The following is a 13,832-nucleotide window of genomic DNA, read 5'->3' as shown; positions in this document are numbered from 1 at the left end:
CGTGTGAACGACCGTCTTCCCAATCCAGCCCATCGGTGAATTGTTTCAGCTTGGACCCCAAAATTTGTGCAAGCGATGCCAGTTGTACATGTTAAAAAAACCTGTTTACCTTGAACTTTCAGTTGCTCATAGATTTTACCTATTGTATAGGATTTTCCCGTACCTGGTTGACCAATTAATATAAAATTGTGCCCTGACACTGCTGTCTGAATAGCTTCTTGTTGTTTGTCAATAATCAGACCTGACATTGTTGATATTGCGTAATTCGAAAACCTAGCTAAACTCCGTTTTCCGGTACTTTTTGTACATAGCTCTGAGGGAGTGTAATTATGAACTCTATGTTTTTTGGCCTTAAAAGGTAATTTATTTGTAAGAAAGTAATTATATATCATTGCATGAATAAAAGTAAATACCCAAGTTTACGCAGAAAACAATGTCATTTTTATGGAAGATGCCACTGCGACTGTTTTATTGATTTTCATTATAAACAATTTAGTTTTTGAAAAGAAATTGCGATAGATATTAAAGAAATATTGATAATTTTCAAATACGTTAATTTTTCCAACCTTAAACTGTAAAATAATAAAAGAAAAATAGAAATATCACGATTGTATCATGTACTTTATTTGGAGCTAAACCCGTAACGTACCGGTGGTCAATATGCTTCCTGCGTCAGCAACTGAGCGCAGAACAGTACGGTGTAGGTTTTGTACTTTCGGTTTCGACAAAATGGCCGACCATCAACGGAATTTTGCAAGATTTTAACAAATTGGAGTGTCCGAGTTTAAATGTAAGACATTTAAGATTTTATATAAGGTAGACGAAGAATGTTAACAATTTTCTAAATGCATGATGTATAAAGACTAGCAAAATAGCTTGAATTGTTACAGAACTGGACATTGTGGTTGTTCCACAGCGTGTCCTTGTAAAGCTCCATAGCGTTACGGCTACTAGGTGACCTTTTCATAGTAATGGTATATAGGAAAAACAATTTTTTTTTCAAATTTTTTTTTCTTTCACTCAACGCAGGATAGTTGTTTAGGTGTTGATTTTTTTTTTTTTTTTTTTAACTTCAATTTTTTTGTATATAGGCACCAAGACTGGACGAGCACCTGTGACGCCCCCTAGCACTTTAAAACACTTAAATGTGATTAAATCAATGACCCTAAAGGACAAAAACAATATAACAAACTGAAGTAAAGTACGGGGCAACTTTTTACAGCTGAAGCTGTTTTGAAGTGTAAAAAAACGGGAAAAAGGGTGATCCCTCGAAGGCATTACATTAATCACAACAAAAGACACTGCTCAGTGCTATAAATCTTTGTAAATTTATATACTACAGTACATTTGATTACGAACCGTGTATTATTCGACAGCAATGCACTAAAATTGTTTTCCTTTTAAGATATTTTAGTGATTTTATCACTTATCATGAAGAATTTATATTCTTTTATAATATTTTTATTAAACGAATTTCATGAAACGAGGTCCACAGCGGATTTCAAATGATTTTACGAGTATCATAAATACTAAACTAAATTGTTGTTGCGTTTTGTTTTTGTTCTGGCAATAATGCGATTGCATGCAGTAAACAATAGCTTCTAGCGTTTATTCAGAAACTGATATAATCGGAAACGTTCTTGGGACTGCTGTTAAGTAAAACTTGCGTTAAAAACTTCAAAAGACATATCAAATTATTACGAGTTACCGCACAACAAAGAAATAAAGCTAAAATATTTATTACCAACAAGGGTCGTTTAAGTGATTGACAATAATAAATATTAACAACTTACCTAGTCCATGCATATGCAAATATACGTTTGTAATATAGATTGGTGATGGTAGCATAAGACCCGTACATCTACCGGGACATATTCCGGATATAAGAACGTGATCACTTTCCCCAGGGATGTTTATGTCGTTTTGACCAATTTGAACATTCCCGATGTCGTTTGCACGTAAATGAGAAGTAACATGCAACCGCATCCCAGAACTGTCTGGAAAACAGGTGCTTAAAGGGGATAACCCTATTGTGTATCATATAACATATTGTTTCGTTTTGTTTCTTATTATTTATTTTAAGGTGCCGGAAATTTAAATTAAATATTGTATTATTTTGAAAATTATTATTTTCTAAGGATGAGTACAATTGCCTTGAGACACCATTCGTAAAAAAGCAATTCTGACATCATGTTTAGAAATTGGTCAAGCATTTGAATGTTTTAACTTTCTCAACACGCAATGAAATTCTAGGTTGATGGCATACAAAACTTTAACATAAAAGACAGCAGTCATTTACTGACGAAACATCAATGTAACAAGTACTTATCTTTAATTTTATGCTTATAGAAAAAGACAAAATAATAATAACCATGTGAAGAAATATTTGTCTGATACTAAATTCGAACTCAACCTGTATTATTGATTTGAAACCTAATTACAATCCAATATAATAAACGTTAGTTGTATGAACCTAAATTTGGCCAAGAATGTTTAAAAAGAATTGTCCTGTTTAAAAGTTACCATGAGAAAAACATGAAACGACAAAACATCTTCAAATGCGAAAGTTTAAAGACAGCACTTGAAGTGAAGGTGTTACATATTAATTTAATTTCATCACGTACCAGTTTCATCTTTTGAACCCATCTCATTATTCCAGTGTATCTGCAGAAGAAGATACTTGAATGAACCTTTTCCTATTCTGACACCCCCATTATCTGGCATTATAAGATCATCCATTCCAACATCCCACTTGCCCAGCCATGTGTGACACCTGTAGTCTAACGAGTCACATGGGTGAGGCCCCTGTAAAATAATTAAATTCCTAAAACATTTGAGCGCAAGTATTCAAGCATAATGAAGAGTTTCTATTAAGAAGGACATTAAAACAGCCAATATGTAACAGTTAAAATATATAGTCAAGTCAGATCAGCTGACAACGAAAATGTGAGAATAATGTCACTTTATTTTTACAGAATAAGATATTATTTCGTTACATAATATATCTTAAAAGAGGACAAGGCATTTTCATAAATAGGTCTTTTTCACATATTTTTTTTTCTTTTGATAATATCTTTATGAATCATACATCTAAAAAGAGGACAAAGCCTTACAATTAAAAGTTTTTTTTTTCACATAATTTTATATTTTTCTCAGAATAATCTCTTTATTGACCATAGACAATATATTTTCATAAAACAATGTTTTTATTTCATAAATGTTTCTCAAGATAATCACCTGATTGTCAATGTGCAAGTATAACATGTAATTAATATATTAATAAACTTCTGTTGTTGGATTTTGTTCCTCTCTTTTTTTCGTAATTTAATGTCAAAGGGCGAATTAATTCAGGCAGTGATTATACTGTGAAGAATAATACGATATTGCCAACTTAAGCAAAAATGAGCTTAAAATACACCAAGTATTAGTCTATATTGATTAACAAAAGAGTTGTTTAAAGTTCATTATTGGGCATGGTATTCATTTCATGTGAAGTGTTTGCTTGCTTATTAATATAAGATATCATTATTACCTTGTCATCCATTTCGAATTCACATCCGAATACAAGCATGTGATGAATGATCTCAGTATTGTTTATGATTGGCTCAAATCTAATCACGTGATATGGCTTGTCATCTTTGACCTAATAAAGGCAAATGTTTAACAAAATGAATGTTAATGACGTACATACGTACATGTTTCACTAGTATTCATAATTTCAAATAGTTCCTCAGTCAAAAGAATAACCCTCACCAAAATCAACGAATATAAGAAAACAATCACTTTTCCGTTTGGTAATATATTAATTTACATTTTAATTTCGATTAAAAGGAAAATCCGGTTTAAAGCTCATGCCTCAAGATGTACCAAAATATTTCAAGACAAACAAAAAAATATACTAAGCTTGTAAAAAAGGAAAACTAATAAACGGTTTTGTGTGTTTAGTAACTTATTTAGCAGCATTTATCAAAAAGTTTAAACTGCATGAATTACGCAGTAAGGGCTTTGTTTATACCTTGATCCCTTTTTGGTAACGTAAGCACCTATTGCAATGTATAAATTATTGTCTTTGTTCACAATACAATATGTATCTTTTAAATACATTTCAAATATTTTAGGAAAAAATATCATGAATCTGGAGGCATGGCGCGTTAAGCAAAGTTCATTTAAACAAATAATTCAAACAACGTAATCTATCAATAAAAATATTTGAAAACATATACATTGCGAACCAGAGTGTCATTTTGTGAGGTTGATGAAGGCACCCCTATAAAAAAATGTTGAGCGTTCTTTGCGTAAGTTATTCTTTGCGGTAATTTGGCGCAGTCTCCGCCATGTTTTAAGTAGAAAGAATAAACACAATGAATTAAGAATATATTCTTTTCTTTTTAGGTAAGTATTAACAAGTAAGAGAAAGAAAAAGACTTTCTTCGATAGGTTTATTCATTGTATTTTTTGTTTATCGTAACTGTTATCAATGACATTGTATTGTTTAGCTTGCAAACATGTTTAAAGTTGAGAGTCATATGTTTTCGCGGATAAACGCTTTACATACGTATTTTGATATTCATCTATATATCATCATATTTTTACTGTTTATTGTTAATACGCATTTTATATGATAACTATGAACTTTTTGTAAGTAAAATACAGTTTAATAATTGTTTAGACAATTATTTAGAATAGCATGTTTTATGCCATATTTGGAAAGAGCTCGGTAAATGAACCCAAAGGCAATTAAACGACATAAAGTCGAACATGTAACATATTGTTTGAACATTACTAAATAAACGACATAAAGTCGAACATATAAAATATTGTTTTGAACATTGTTTATATGCTATTTGTCTAACTGAACATATGAAAATTCATTATTATTTTTCATCTTTTGTTAAGTATATACAGTTATAAGTGCCAAATTAATTGATTGTCAGTATTATCATTTGTGCCAATGATTTAGATTGTTATTGTTTTATGCATAATAGTAAATTCTCAAGTTAAGTATCTATAGTAGCAGATTAGTAATCATCAGTTTAATATGTTTTTATTTCAATCAGATATATAAATAATTAAGGTTGTGTTGTTAATCAGGTTATCATTATTCATTCCAAACATTTTACATTGCAGTATTATAATGATAATGATAATGATTTATATTTTAATACTCTTTGCATGTACCCCTAGACATGAGTAAAGTTGAAACGTTGTTATATTTTTAGTTGTGAACAATTAGTTAAATGTTTTATGCCACATGTTGTTATGCAACGGCAGTCTCCGCCATGTTTTAAGTAGAAAGAATAAACACAATGAATTAAGAACATATTCTTTTCTTTTTAGACTCCGTATCATATCTTCAATTTGACCCGGCCAACATTTGGGGGCTCGTCCGGGATATTAACAATGACAAGTTACGTGATGTGATGCGGATGAAGAGAAATCAATTTTAAAAGAAGAAGAAGAAGATCAAAGGGCTTTTCTTTTTGCTGATTTTGAACGGATGCTATTAGAATGCAAATCAGATGACAAGTCACAGAAAACTTTTCTTAAATCCACAGAGAAAACTAACCCGACACCAGCCATGTGGAGAAGAGACTTCAAAATATCAGGATCAATTACAGACGCAGGTGGTCTAAGTTTGGTATCTTTAAACCGTCAAATAAGAACTGGCATTGAAAAAGGACACACCGAGACAGAGATAATTGAAGGTGTCATTAGGTGTATTACACCTGGTGTTAAATTAAGAAGTTATTTAGAGGGAAAAGACGAACTTACATTAACGGAATTAAGGGGAATTTTACATTCACATTTTCAAGAACAAACACCAACTGAATTATACAAAAGACTATGCAATGCAACACAAGGGGTCCAAGAGTCAGCGTCTGAGTTTGTCATGCGGGCATTAGATCTTCGCCAAAGGGTGTTGGCAGCTTCGGCATCAGACGATGCGGTGTCTTAAAATAAAGTGTTGGTAGAGAGGATGTTTTTCCAGGCTGTGGCAACTGGTCTACGCGAAGACAACATAAGACACAGACTCAGACCTATTTTACTACCAGGTGTGTCTGATGTAGAGATTCTCAAAACACTGAACGAAATAACTCTTAATGAACTAGAACATAATTCAAAAACAAAATCTACAATAGCAACAGTTAAGGTACAGGAGAATAAAGCCATGAAAGAACTACAAGCGCAAGTTGGAAGAGCTAAAGGGTTATGTGCTACAGATGAAACAATCTAATAACCAAAACGGAAAGCACGAAAAAAAAAAGAATGCAAGCATGCGAAGACCAAGAAAAAAATGTCAAAAGTGTCAGGATGGAGATAAACTATGCAACCACTGCTTTAAGTGCGGCTCTGAAGAACACTATGCGAGAGATGTAGAGCAGCTTTAAACATGAAGGGGTCATCGGGCAGGGACGCGATGACCAGTGACATTAATGAGAGACATCCCCTAAATAGAACAATTGAACATTTTTGAAGAAATCAAATCCAAAATAGCATCATTAGAAACAGAGAACAATGTCCATGGTAACCACATTAAGGGTACAGTTTTAAGTTTATCATCTAATTCAAAAGAGAAATTGATTAATATAGTAGGTAAAGAGTGTTTAATTGCCTGTTTATTAGATAAAGTGCAATTTACTGTGTTATGGGATACAGGAGCCCAGGTGTCTCTCTTTCCATCTAAACTCCTATCTATGTTTAAAGCTGAAATAAGACCTTTGTCTGAAATTGTATGTGTTAAATCTGCTACAGTGGATGAAATTCCATTTGAGGGTTGGGTGGAATTATCACTATCAGTAGGCTGTACAGATTCTATCAAAGTGCCTTTCCTTGTTACAAAGCATAATTCTATTTCAAAACCAATTCTAGGGTTTAATGTCATATCATATTTAATGGATAGTGTAGGAGATAACTTGTGTCAAGGTTTAGTACAAGGGATAAAGGGTTTGTCTATGGAAAAAGCTCAAAATGTCTGTCGGCTCTTGAATGAGACACCTATATATGGTAAAGCAATAGTTGGTAAAAGAAATCTTCTAATTCCTGCAAATTCTACTCAATGGGTCAGAGCAACAGTTCATTCAGATGTTGTTCATGAAGACATTTCAGCACTTTTTGAACCAAAAGTTGAATTTTCTGATAATGGGTTAGTCTATCATTCCCATATGGTTAATGTTTCAAGGGGGTCCAAGTTCAAGATACAAGTGCCAGTGGAAAATACATCAAATAGAGATGTATTACTAGGTAAGAGAACAGTTCTTGGGACCGTTCAAGGCTTGACTTCTTTAATTACTCTTGCTGACAAAAGAGTTGATGCTGCAGCACAGGTAAGTGTAAAGACTTGTTCTGTTTCAGATCAAGATGGTCAGAAGAGTTGTGAGGAAGCATTCGGTCTTGGACTTCAGGGAACAGATCTGACAGAAAAACAGGTATGTCAAATCAAAGCATTGATATTGGAAGAAAAAGACGCATTTTCTAAAGATGAGGAAGATGTTGGGTGTGCTCCAGAATTAGAGATAGAAATTAAACCTGAAGTTGGGACGGGGCGTACTCGTGTTCTTCATAGAAATTTAATACTTCCATGTGATTTTGTTGCAAACAACGAGATACTACAACAAAATGTGAGTAAATTAAATCCAAAGGCTAATTAAGATTTTGTTCCTAGACTTTACCGCAAGTCAGACAATGATGTCGATAATGTACCAATAGAAGAAGACAATTTTAGTGAGGTAAGTTCTGAAGATTTTTACTTTGTTGAGGATCAAGAATGTGTACAAACCAGTGATTCGGATTCTGAAATTGAAGCAGATAGTAATGGAACACCTGTAACCTCAGATGACGAGAGTGAGGTAAGTTTACCGCAAATTGGCATAAGACGATCAGTAAAGCCGCACCTAGGTTATTAACATACGATAAATTGGGACAGCCATCTTACCAAAAAGTGGTTAATTCACTGTGTTGGTTGTCACCATTAGGTAATTTTTTCTAAGCAATTTGATAAGAATATACAGTCACTTAAAGACATTTATTGATTATAGAAATAAGGCATGATGCTCAGGAACAAAGGGTTCGTCATTAAAGAGAACAGGTTGGCAATGGGTCAAAACTTCTATAGCCAAAAGGGTATGACTTGAACAGACTGGCCATCTTTTCATTTCATGGGGTTTTGGCGTGGTCAAACTGTTAAGTGTAATGGCGTTGGGTTTCCTGGGGAAGCGCTTAAGATAAGAATCAATAAATAATGAAGTGTCTTTGTATAAATAATTGTGAACTTAGAGGTTGAAAAGAATGTTAGTCAATAGTGTTTCATTTGAGATCTGGGGAAATATTTTAAAGCTTATGTTTGAAATAAGTAAATTTTTGAGGTATTTTTCTATTTTTTTTATTTACTTGGTTTCTAGTCTTCATTTTGTTATAGTTATATATTTTGTAAATTGTTTGTGAATCATTTGGGGTTTTTAAGTGGTCAGTGATAACGGTTCATTTGATAGCAAATGTCGGGACGACATTTGGTTTACGGGGGGAGTGTGTGAGGTTGATGAAGGCACCCCTATAAAAAAATGTTGAGCGTTCTTTGCGTAAGTTATTCTTTGCGGTAATTTGGCGCAGTCTCCGCCATGTTTTAAGTAGAAAGAATAAACACAATGAATTAAGAACATATTCTTTTCTTTTTTAGGTAAGTATTAACAAGTAAGAGAAAGAAAAAGACTTTCTTCGATAGGTTTATTCATTGTATTTTTTGTTTATCGTAACTGTTATCAATGACATTGTATTGTTTAGCTTGCAAACATGTTTAAAGTTGAGAGTCATATGTTTCGCGGATAAACGCTTTACATACGTATTTTGATATTCATCTATATATCATCATATTTTTACTGTTTATTGTTAATACGCATTTTATATGATAACTATGAACTTTTTGTAAGTAAACTACAGTTTAATAATTGTTTAGACAATTATTTAGAATAGCATGTTTTATGGCCATATTTGGAAAGAGCTCGGTAAATGAACCCAAAGGCAATTAAACGACATAAAGTCGAACATGTAACATATTGTTTGAACATTACTAAATAAACGACATAAAGTCGAACATATAAAATATTGTTTTTGAACATTGTTTATATGCTATTTGTCTAACTGAACATATGAAAATTCATTATTATTTTTCATCTTTTTGTTAAGTATATACAGTTATAAGTGCCAAATTAATTGATTGTCAGTATTATCATTTGTGCCAATGATTTAGATTTTATTGTTTTATGCATAATAGTAAATTCTCAAGTTAAGTATCTATAGTAGCAGTTTAGTAATCATCAGTTTAATATGTTTTTTATTTCAATCAGATATATAAATAATTAAGGTTGTGTTGTTAATCAGGTTATCATTATTCATTCCAAACATTTTACATTGCAGTATTATAATGATAATGATAATGATTTATATTTTAATACTCTTTGCATGTACCCCTAGACATGAGTAAAGTTGAAACGTTGTTATATTTTTAGTTGTGAACAATTAGTTAAATGTTTTATGCCACATGTGGTTATGCAACGGCAGTCTCCGCCATGTTTTAAGTAGAAAGAATAAACACAATGAATTAAGAACATATTCTTTTCTTTTTAGACTCCGTATCATATCTTCAATTTGACCCGGCTAACATTTAAATAAATAATAATTTGATTAATTTACTGTATGAAAGTGTGAAGGTATTATAATATACGGAAAGGCATACATGTGTTATAGCTATTACTTTGAACGTGCTTTACACAAAAAATCTACTATACGTAATTAAATGGCCATACAGTATTACAGAAAACACGAACTGAATAAATGACCTCTTTAAAGTAACTGTAATATTCTAGAGGTGACAAAGATCAACGACTGTAAGGACTTTGCTCATTTATCACCACTACTTTAATCAAATGATAACTAGATGAAAAATAACTGAATACATAAGAAAGCTTTTACCTCAAATTGCTGACAAACATAGTAAGTTTTTGTTTCAGGAACTCTGACATAGGGGAGTCGTAAATCTATCACATTCGTCTCGTTGTTGTTTTCCGTATCCACAAGCACGAGACGTCCATGAAAAAATAGGCACAAACATGTGAAATGCAGCGATAATGTTTTCATTGTTTTAAATATCACATATTTTATACATTTATGCACATAAAGGACTTTAAAATCTGGATAAACCAACGCGAGATAAGAAGTATTTAAACGCAAACTAATACGATGTGTCAATAAGTAACTTTTACAGGACAACTAGAAAAACCTTATCTATCATTAAGTGATCAAAATGATAAAGGTCCAACATTTATTTAAATATAACTCAGACCCTTATGTTAATGTTGCCGGAGCGGCTGCCTGGATGCTATGGTGTCTTACTTCTAATGAAGGGATGGCAGAGAGGAATACTTCTCGAGCCAAAGACTTTTTCATAACACACATATTATTGTAGAAAACTGACAAGTATTTGGTGTCGATAATATAAGTGCTCTCAACGAGATAGCCATACACCTGTATAAGAAAACATTTAGGTGAAGCTCGGATGAGTAAATATGTAATGTAATAAAAATGAAACATGAGCGAGTTTATAGTCACTTCCTAACAGTCCATAAGATTAATGTGTCATTCTCCATTCTAACTAATAATTAACGTGCTATAAGAAGTTAAACGAATGTATATGCATTTCAAAAATGAATGCAACTTCAGTCATTTATTTGTTGAATTGACCTCAAAGTAAATTATTGCTATTAGCGTTTTGGAATAGACCTATAGCATGATGTTTGTGATATATATTGTATGCATGTCGTTATATCATAAAACATATTTCTAAAATGAATTTATTTCTTCTATTTAGCATTACTTCTAGTCACACATAACTTCTTCTCAGTGATTACCATAGGGAAATATGTTAAACGTAACCCATTTAAGATTGATATATTAGCAATTATTTATGTCACGCAGCATAGAAAGTACAATATATTTTATGTTTCTGGTCCATTTTATAAAGAAAGGCGCGTGAACTTAGTGATATAGAAACCTAAGTTAAACATCGTTATCTCTATAAAGTTACTTATGTATTTATACTTACAATTTAGAAATAATACGAATTATTGATAGATTTGTTGTTTTTATTAGGTTTTACGGTGCACTAACATAGTATAGGTTATATCGCGATTTTTCAGCTTTACTGATGGAGGATGACCTCAGTTGCCCTTCCGTGCATTATTTCAGGCACGAACGGGCGCCTGAGTAGAGCTACCAAAAAATTATCAAATATTTTGAGAAGAATTAGGTAAAATTTGTATATTATGATAGATAAATTTGGGTTCATGAAAATTAAAACAGCATGTAAATAGTATTAACGCCAATCTTCTCTTAAATTACCATACATTTTAATTGCATTAAACACCTTTACTGCTTTAAAGCGGCTTTTAGGTTTTCTAAAAGTTAAACAGATAAATCGTCTCGCATAATTGTTAAATGGAAATAATTAGGGTTGAAGATAAAATTTACCGACGATGGAATACATAAACAATAAGGAAATCCCACACTGCCTCTATTTTTTGGTCCGCTCTTTATATTTAGAATAGTAAAGAGGACGATTCGTTTCCCGATCTTCTATTTTTAGAAAAAAATATATGAAAACGAACGTCACTTATGCGTTATAAATAGCTCTCGGGACGCTTCTTTAAAAAAAGTTTAACAATGATGTACTTTGCCACGATGAAATTAATGAAAAACATAATTTGAAAAAACACATACTTGTTTTTTTCCGACGGAAAATAAAAATTAAAGGCCGCTTTAAAGTAATAAACAACAATATCCCGCTACATTTAAATTTGTAATAAAGGTTGATAGATTATCTTTGTAGGCATTGGAATGTGCCATTTAAATTGGAATAACCAACCTACATTAAAATCCCTACCGCATATTTCGAAATTCAATATCAAAATGCTTTTCTATAAAAAAGGTTATCAACATTAAAAGTATTTATTTTACAATAACAACGTAGTTGAAAATACATGTATATTGCAACTCTAGTTAAAATTTTAACCTTTAACAAAAAGTTCATATGATGTTATAAAAATAGCAGTAAGATATTATGACCGTTAAGTTTTCAACAATGTTTTTATCACATCAGTTCATTTGTCGAATATAAAGTTTATTAATGCACGCGATAAAATTATTGTATGAACAACACAAAGTATGTGATGCTAAATATATTGAGCAACCCCTTTTTAAATCTGAAAGATTAATTGCAAAATAAGTTCAAAATGTGTTGCCTTTACCATGGACTTGTAAAATAAATTTAGATAAAAAATCAGCATTTTAAACAAATGCATTAATATCATAAACATAATAAACAACTTGATATCCCAGAAAAAAGTCCTGATGAAGGGGTACCAAGCTATCAATATTTTTAGAAACTTTATATTAAAGGGTGAAATGTTGTTGTTTTGATAACCTTATGATCGATTTGTAAAAAAACTGTTACATTTAATGTTTCTGTTACTTAACACATATAATTACATAAACATAACAAAATACCATCCTGTGTTATACTGTTTTATATTTTGAAAATGCGCCATTCGCTCTTCAGGAAATACACAAACATATTTTTCAGGTATTTTGGAAGTATTATTTTTCAAAATTTAAGATTTAATTATTTTTACTGTCGGTATATGTATAGCTTTCAACAGCTTAAATACAAAAATAATATAATACTAACACCGAATAAATTTGTGACAATGAGACTATATTTATCATTCTTAATTCATTACAACAAGCTTGATCTTAAACATTTGAAAGCGACGTATTATCAGCACAATAACATGCATTTAGGCCAGTCTTAGAACTATTTTGTTTCCCCTGCCGCTACCAACTTCAATGTGGGAATGGTATGCTTAACATATTTATAAAGACTAGAACTAAAGTGTTATTCAACATATAAACCAAGTTTGTATATTTACAAAGGCAAAACACGACACAGATTTGAAGATATCATTTTGATTGACAGATTTTGCTTCTATGTTTTTTAAAAGAAAACAATATATGATTGGCAAAAAAAGATAAAATGATAAGGCCGCAGTGATTTGAGTAAGAAGCGGGAGGGAAAACAATACATATTTTAGTTTAGGCCTTAAATTTGATACACACTTGATAAATATAATCTCAAGTATTTCTTATATTAAACGAAGTGAAGATAACTAAAGATTATTTTTGTCAAACAGTGAACAACGTTGTTCAAATATATTGTTTATTTTGTTAGTATTATGTCTTTACCCTTTGTTTAGAAATAGTGTAGTCATATTATATATATACATTTGATGTTACTTTGAGTTTTTTTTTGCAACATTGGGTTCCTTTCAACATTTGTTTATTTAATAAAACTTTGAGTTAATTACATGTAAACTAGAGTTATATTCATGTAACATTTGGTTTATTTGTTGTAGCATTGAGTAAATTAGATCCAATATTTGGTTAATTTGATATAACTTTGAGTTAAATTAAATAAAGCACATATTATTTACCGGTCATTAAAACACCAACAGATGTCATTTTCACCATTATAATAAGTTATAAATTAAATATAAATTTCTAGATAGCTATATAATGCATGCAATTTTATGAGCATCATTAATATATTTACATAAAACATTTGCTTAAATATCAAAAGACTGCATGCATTTTTTTAAAACAAGATAATTTCAAGCATTTGCATGATAAATAATTTTTACTAGTTTCCGTTACATGTTGTTTGTGCCTGCATGTTCACAAAATTTCTGTTTTAACATGTATTTCCTATTAATTATGTATTACACAAA

The 13,832-nt window shown here is 31.2% G+C and overlaps 1 protein-coding gene across 1 annotated transcript; it reads right to left on the bottom strand.

Annotated features, from left to right (window-relative positions):
• Window positions 1–109: 109 nt before the first annotated feature.
• On the bottom strand, window positions 110–10,288 carry LOC132735524 (dopamine beta-hydroxylase-like; the record flags this gene model as incomplete). The annotated part of the gene is made up of 5 exons (XM_060722481.1): window positions 9,967–10,288; window positions 3,533–3,643; window positions 2,625–2,805; window positions 1,794–1,997; window positions 110–313 (listed from the first exon to the last, which is right to left on the bottom strand). Coding segments are annotated over exons 1-5 (865 nt in total), but the record flags the coding sequence as incomplete, so codon positions are not given.
• Between the last annotated feature and the right edge of the window lie 3,544 nt (window positions 10,289–13,832).

The sequence above is a fragment of the Ruditapes philippinarum genome, unplaced genomic scaffold, assembly GCF_026571515.1.
Source record: "Ruditapes philippinarum isolate M1 unplaced genomic scaffold, ASM2657151v2 ctg5578_1_1_1_1, whole genome shotgun sequence".
Lineage (NCBI taxonomy): Eukaryota > Metazoa > Mollusca > Bivalvia > Venerida > Veneridae > Ruditapes > Ruditapes philippinarum.
This window is presented reverse-complemented; position numbering and strand designations above follow the sequence as displayed.